General features: G+C 34.5%; 2 protein-coding genes across 2 annotated transcripts; one reads left to right on the top strand and one right to left on the bottom strand.

Annotated features, from left to right (window-relative positions):
* The first annotated feature begins 249 nt into the window (after positions 1-249).
* Positions 250-2,098, top strand: LOC141701353 (esterase-like). Its single transcript, XM_074505027.1, has 5 exons — positions 250-540; positions 639-857; positions 952-1,121; positions 1,226-1,496; positions 1,675-2,098. Exons 1-5 carry the CDS (start codon positions 303-305, stop codon positions 1,953-1,955), a joined length of 1,179 nt encoding a protein of 392 aa, XP_074361128.1. The 5' UTR covers positions 250-302; the 3' UTR covers positions 1,956-2,098.
* A 132-nt stretch (positions 2,099-2,230) lies between these two features.
* On the bottom strand, positions 2,231-4,189 carry LOC141701354 (esterase-like). Its single transcript, XM_074505028.1, has 5 exons — positions 3,865-4,189; positions 3,504-3,728; positions 3,224-3,393; positions 2,795-3,065; positions 2,231-2,690 (listed from the first exon to the last, which is right to left on the bottom strand). The coding sequence occupies exons 1-5, from the start codon at positions 4,112-4,114 to the stop codon at positions 2,437-2,439; spliced, it is 1,170 nt and encodes a 389-aa protein (XP_074361129.1). The 5' UTR covers positions 4,115-4,189; the 3' UTR covers positions 2,231-2,436.
* Between the last annotated feature and the right edge of the window lie 3,037 nt (positions 4,190-7,226).

Genomic DNA, 7,226 nt, shown 5'->3' with positions numbered 1-7,226 from the left:
ACTAAATTCATAAAATTTATATATTTTTACGGGGCGAAAGTTAAAAATAAAATTTTTTTACTACTAAATATATAAATATTTAAAAAAATTCATAAATTTTAATACTAATTTCACAAATATACAGGAGTTTGGGGGTGGCCGGACTGCCTCCGTCCCTGTCAACAGGTACTGAGGCTGGGTGGTGAAGTGCGAATTTAAGTAAAGACTACATCATATAAATCTACTTGCCTTGAACTCATTCCAAATATTCAATACCCCCATTTTACATTTTCATTCTCCAAAAACAACCAAGTATTTTAAGTATGGGCATGTACTCTGCACTCTCTGTTTTCTTATTTTCGATTCTTGTATCTCAATCACATGTTTCTGCATGTTCAAAACATTGTGATTTTCCTGCAATTTTCAACTTCGGGGATGGAAACTCCGACACTGGTGCATTTGCTGCTTGGTTTTTCGGGCAGTCGCCTTTCTTTGGTCAGTCCTACTTTAATGGATCTGCAGGAAGAGTTTCCGATGGACGCCTCCTCATCGATTTCATTGGTATGCCTTTTTAATAGCTGCCCTAATATTTTGTCTACTCGGTGATTCTTTTTCTTATATATTGACTTTGCATGAGTAATGATATTGTTTCTTTTTAGCAACTGAATTAGGCTTACCGTTCCTACATCCCTACATGGATTCCCTGGGCGCCAACTTCTCTCACGGTGCTAACTTTGCCAACGTTTTCTCCACTATTCAACTTCCTACTGCCAATGTCATTCCCTCTACTCCCCCACCACGTGGACTTAATCCTGTCAATCTCGACATTCAGGTCGTGTCTCAGTTCTCACAATTCACTAATCGATCACAAACACAAGGTACACCTGCTTACTATTTTTCTTTGAAATTAATAAAAACATACGAGTACTTCAATCTGTTTATATATATTTACCGCTTATATATCTTTCTCAGGAAGAGCGTTTGAGAAGTTTATGCCAGAACCAGAAGACTTTGTGCAAGCTTTATATACTATTGATATAGGCCAGATTGATCTCACCCAAGAGTTCCTCAATAATAGGACTGACGACGAAGTTAGAGCAATTGTACCGGGCTTGATCAATAGGTTAACAGCAAATATAAAGGTAAATCATACACAGAACTAACTGCTTTAGTTTCTCAGTCTTTCTGGATATAGATATGCAGTCTTTTGAAATAATATTATTGTTGAGCATATGTAAAATTCCAGATATTATATAGCTTGGGAGGTAGATCATTTTGGATCCACAACCTGGGGCCTAATGGCTGTCTTCCGATTCTTTTGACCCTGGCTCCGGTCCCGGACGATCAACTTGATAGTGCTGGTTGTGCCATACGCTACAATGTTTTAACTCAGTACTTCAATACAGAGTTAAAAAGAGGTGTTGATGGACTTGGAACAGACTTCCCCTTGGCAGCTTTCACATATGTTGACATATATTCGGCTAGATACTCTCTTTATCAGGAACCAGAAAGATACGGTAAGTATACCGACACCGCTGCTGAAATGAACAAGTACTCCCTCACATACTTAACACAGATATGACGGAAAATGAAAGAATTATCATAAATGGGACGGATTTAGTTAAATTTAAGGTGTGTATCAAAATATATATAGGCGTCCTTAATAATGTTGTTGTTATTAAATCTGAAATGCAGGATTCACACATCCACTGGAAGCATGTTGTGGATATGGAGGAAGATACAACTATGGCGAGAACAGCTTGTGCGGTTCAACGATAACAGTGAATGGGACTCAATTTACCGTTGTACCCTGTGAAAATCCATCCGACTACATAAACTACGAAGGCCAAACCTACACTCAGGCTGCCGATGAAATTACATTTAACAAGATTTCCACCGGACAACTTTCCCATCCACCTAATTCATTGAAAACAGCTTGTCCCCAATTTTCATTCGCTCGTGTTGATGACATATAGGTTTCCTGCAATGATTTAGCTTTTATCATGTATGCTATTGTCTATGTGTTTCATGTTTCTGCAATCACATAATGTGACACTTTATCAACCAACAACTTTAGTCTGTAAAATGGTATCCAAATTCAACCATAGAATCAGTTATGTAATCAAGCAGAAAAAGAGCCCCGGAATATCAGGATTAGCAAATTTAATTGACACATTAATTTGGACAATAGGCCATGACAACGTTGAAAGCAACAGCATAACCACAAAGTTACACGCAGTTAATTGATTACACTATAAATTCACCACGAAGATACCAAATCTCGACGACGTGCTAATTTTTACATTCTAATGTTTTTATTGAATATCAGAGATTTGACAGATCCAAAGTAAAATTATAATTAGTGCATGTTGATATTGAAGTATACAAAAGAAAAAGAATCCCGGCGAGAAGCTCAGATCTCATGAGCATGAAAATAAGGTTAGTGCAGGAAATTAACTATTTTGGGCAAGCTGCTTTCAAGGAATTAGGGGGGTCGGAAAATATTCCAGAGGAAATCTTGTTAAAAGTAATTTGATCAGCTGCCTGAGTGTAGGTTTGGCCTTCGTAGTTGATGTACTCTTTGGGATCTGGGCAGGGTCCGACAGTTCTTTGAGTCCCGTTCACAGTTATTGTTGACCCGCACAAGCTGTTTTCTCCGTAATTGTATCTTCCACCAAATCCACAACATGATTCCAGAGGATGTGTGAATCCTGCATTTCAGATTTATTAACAACAACATCAGTAAACCTACGTCTCCAATACACAGATAACATTCTTATTTTTACTAATGAAGGAGCATGATGGATAAATGTACCGTATTTTGCTGGTTGTTGATAAAGAGAATATTTAGCAGTATATACATCTACATATGTGAATGCTGCTGAGGGGAGGTCTTTCCGAAGTTGCTCCACACTCTTCTTTAACTCGGAATTGAAGTATTGGGTTAAATCATTGTAGCGTTTTGCACAACCGGCACTGTCAAGTTGATTGTCTGGGACGGGAGCCAGAGTCAAAAGAATCGGAAGACAACCATTAGGTCCGATGTTGTGTATCCAAAATGATCTACCTCCCAAGCTATATAATACCTGAAATTTTACATATGCTCAACATTAATATTATTTCACAAGCTTATTAAAACTTTTAGATGTATATGCAGGTTTACATTCAGGCGTGAAATTTTTTTAGCGCGAGAACAAGTGATTATTTGAGAATATATGCGTAGGTACACATATGAATGATTTACCTTGATATTGGATGATAAGCTAGCAATCAAGCCTGGTACAACTGCTTTAACTTCATCGTCAGTCTTATTGGCCAACAACTCTTGGGTCATATCAATTTGGCCTATATCAATTGTGTACAAAGCCTGGGCAAAATATTGCGGCTTTGGCATCAACTGCCTAAACACTCCTCCTGAAAAAGATCAACAATACTTTATTAATCGATCTGTTACATAAAAATAATGTTAATAAATATTAACTACATGATGTTGATGAATTTTAAGGAAAGATGGTATAGCGCACCTCGTTGTCTGATAGTCTGTGATCGATTTACGAACTGTGCAAACTGAGACACCTGAATGTCGAGATTGATGGGATTAAGTCCACGGGGTGGTCTAACAGCAGGAATGATGTTGGATGTGGGAAGTGCAATGGTGGATAAAATTTCAGCAAAGTTTGCACCATGAGCAAAGTCAGCGCCCAGAGAATCCATATATGGATGTAGGAATGGTAAGCCTAAGCTACTTGCTAAACACATCACAAAAGGAAAACATTAGTCATGCAAGCCAATTTACGCAAAATTAAGTATCATTATCACAAATGCATGCTAGCAAGTCAGGATATTCGACACGAATAGATCGATGTGCCAAGAACACGAACGGACCAATGAAATCGATCAAGAGGCGTCCATCAGACACTCGTCCTGCTGATCCACCGAAGAAAGACTGGCCAAAAAAAGGGGGGTTGCCGAAAAACCAGGCAGCAAATGCACCAGTGTCCGAGTTTGCATCACCGAAGTTGAAAATTGCTGGGAACCTACAAGTTTCAGCTGCAGAAACATGGTGGTTGAGGGTAGTAAAATGAGCTACAAGTATTGAAAACAAGACAACAGAAAGTACTGAATAATTTCCCATGCTAAAAGACTACTTAATTAGATTGATAGGATTAAGACTACTTAACTAAAGTGAAGGTTTGCGAGAGTTGCTTATTTATAGTAATGCAAGCGGAGACATATGAAATTGATGGAGTATTGAAATTCAAGAATGTGCAGTTCATTGTTGAAATTGTCTACGCGACTTGTTCTCATGGTCATGGACTCATGCTTAATTAATACAGCCATATCCATTTATCTATACACTGGTCTGTTTGTTTGTGTACCGTTTATAAGTTACTTATAGCTTATAATTTTGTAAGTATTTATCTTGGACTGTTTGTTTACCCAACTTATAAGTTTAATTTACAATTGATAAGTTGAATGTTAGTAATGATGTATTTTTTCTTAACTTATTTTGATTTTTCACTTTTTTATTAATTTTAATTTTTAAATATATATATTTTTAAATGTTAAGTTAATTTAAAAGTCATGAATTAAGATAATAATATTTAAAAATTATTTATTTTAGTTCATTGAAGTTAAAATAAATTCTAACTTATAAGTAAAATTAACCAAATGCTTACATAACTTATATTAGCCTATAACTCGTGCGATACACGAATAGTTTTTAACATTCGATAGTTTTTAATAATATATTTTATAATATAATTTTCAATAGTTGAAAAATAAATTGAAGAACATAATAAATTATAACAATATATGTTTTATAATAATTTGAGACTTGACTGAAAATAAATAATATAATATAATATATTGTTTAAATAAAGAATAAAAAAGTTTAAATATAATAAGCTGTTGACGGGGTTCGAACCCTGAATCTATGAGAGCAGTTTAAATATTAATATAATAATATTTTATTATTGTATCCAATGGTTCTGACGGTTGTTATTTGTCGTACCAAACAACTGTACCGAGCAACTACCAAACAACTGTATCGAGCAACTACCAAATAGAGGGTGTTCTGCTTATAATACTATAGTATAGAAGTATTCATTTACTTATCACTTTAAAGTCACTTATTAATTTTAAATTATAAGTTACTACCTCCGTCCCACCGGATTATATACGTTCACTATTTGCACGTATTTCGAGACTTCTATAAAGTATAGTTTTATAATATTTTTTTTAAGAAAAAATTGAATAAAAGATTAAACATAAAATTTTTATTCAGAAAAAAAAAATAAAAAAATATATTGTGAAGTTATATTTTAAATGAGCATTAAAAAGCGTAGCAAAAAGTAATGTATAGAATTTAATTGGATAGAGGGAGTATTTATTTTTTAAAATTTCTCAAACGGACATATTACATGAGGTGGCATTAAGTTGACCGACCATACTTGCTTACTTTGTTTGTTTTTTGCATTATCCATAGTAAAATAGTATTTATGTACATGAACATTCAGTTTCGATAATGTGATACAATATTTTAAAAATAATGTTTGAAATTTGAAGTCAAGTTATTAAATCAATTGGATGGACAAGATATACAAAACCTTTAAAAAGTAACGAAGGTGCGGAGAGTTTCCGCCGGAGACCAATTAGCAGCAGAGTAATTCAAACAAATTGGCTAATATTAAATATTAATTATGCAAATACGGTAGCATCGCAAAAATGTTCTTGTTCATTGCTTAACGGAAAAGAAAGGGTTGTGAGGGGAAAATTCGAAAAATATTGTTGCTGAAATTACGAAACAAATTATGTAAATTTGAAGCTGTGTTTACGGAACATGTGAATTAATTATTAAAATGTCATAGGAACATTGATTATTCTCTCTCAATTCAAATTATTGATCATTCGTAAATAAGAGACCTACGTACTTTTTTATAGAGGTTCAAGTCTCACGTAATTCTTAGAGGACAAGTTAGTCATATGAGATTGGGTTTGATCTAGTCCATCAAGAACCAAGTTCGTTCATCGTGGGGTCGTCCGTAAAAAACCCATATTTGTCCATGGTCAAAGCCCAATTACGCTAGAATAAGCTATCATGGCATTTGACAATGATATCTCGTTAGAGAAACTCCAACCGAACACGAACACTATATTACAATAATAGTACAATTTTGGTGTAAAATCAACTCCAACCGGACACTGTAATAATGTAAAAGTTACACCAAATAAATAGCGTGACACCAAACATTTGGTGTAATTTTTACTCCAAATTTGGTGTAATTCATAATTCCTATTATCCCCTTACCTTTATTAACAAAAATAAATTTAGTCATATCATATCCCATTTATATCCTATAATATCCAAACAAGTTATTTGTTATTAGAAAAGTAATAATATTATATCTTATTGATATATTGTAAATGGGTTGGAGTTTATTTTATAAATAGTGTAATTTTGACACTAAGATAGTGTCAAAATTACACTATTTTAGTGGGTTGTAAATGGTCATAATGAAATACGAGAACACCTGGAAGCCTTACGACCCCTTAGAGTCTGATCATGTTATGTGGTTTAATAGAGAGTATGGCCTCACAAGCAACCCATTAGGGTCTAGTCATGAGATATGACCATATAGAGGGTATGTGCGATCACGACAAACCTTATGACAAATAGCGATTCTTCCTCCCGTGCGTTCCCTTGATGCTCGGTCATGGGTTTTCGAGTCAATAGAGAATAGATAATATAAGTTGATTATGAGATGAGTTCTATGTGATAAGGTAGCATGTCCTCACATCTTCTCTTATAGTTAAGATTAACTTTTCATAAAGATACTAATTAGATGTGACCCCTAATTGGGAGGGACCTTATATCCGTTGTTTAGCAATGCGACCTATAGATGGGGCGTGCTCACTTAAGGTCTGAGCCCTAACCGGACTCGTGTCTCCTTTTCGTAGTGACGAGAGATGATCTCTATTCACGAGGCATCATGTCTTCGTAATTCATTATTGATAATTAGGCCTTTTAAATAATCAAGGCCTAGTGTGAGAGTTTGTTGGGCCTGTTTAGGACCCATACCAAACGTGGTCTACATACAAGGATTTAGACAGTTTATCACAATTTTTAACTAATTGTGTATTAAGTTAAAATAATTTATAATCAGTTTTTAAATTAATTTATGAAAATTAGAAACACGTTCACCGATTCTCTTATTAATTTTAAATTTAACAGTTAGGCTTTATGA

The sequence above is a fragment of the Apium graveolens genome, unplaced genomic scaffold, assembly GCF_009905375.1.
Source record: "Apium graveolens cultivar Ventura unplaced genomic scaffold, ASM990537v1 ctg3762, whole genome shotgun sequence".
Classification (NCBI taxonomy): domain Eukaryota; kingdom Viridiplantae; phylum Streptophyta; class Magnoliopsida; order Apiales; family Apiaceae; genus Apium; species Apium graveolens.
This window is presented reverse-complemented; position numbering and strand designations above follow the sequence as displayed.

Bases quoted from the DNA above. Each gene is read 5' to 3' on its own strand.
- LOC141701354 (XM_074505028.1), bottom strand. From the start codon at position 4,114: ATGGGAAATTATTCAGTACTTTCTGTTGTCTTGTTTTCAATACTTGTA. The intron at 3,729-3,864 runs GTCCGTTCGTGT...TGATGTGTTTAG, and splicing joins CCTCTTGATCGATTTCATTG to CAAGTAGCTTAGGCTTACCA. The intron at 3,394-3,503 runs GTGCGCTATACC...GATCTTTTTCAG, and splicing joins ACAGACTATCAGACAACGAG to GAGGAGTGTTTAGGCAGTTG.
- LOC141701353 (XM_074505027.1), top strand. From the start codon at position 303: ATGGGCATGTACTCTGCACTCTCTGTTTTCTTATTTTCGATTCTTGTA. The intron at 541-638 runs GTATGCCTTTTT...GTTTCTTTTTAG, and splicing joins CCTCCTCATCGATTTCATTG to CAACTGAATTAGGCTTACCG. The intron at 1,122-1,225 runs GTAAATCATACA...GTAAAATTCCAG, and splicing joins GGTTAACAGCAAATATAAAG to ATATTATATAGCTTGGGAGG.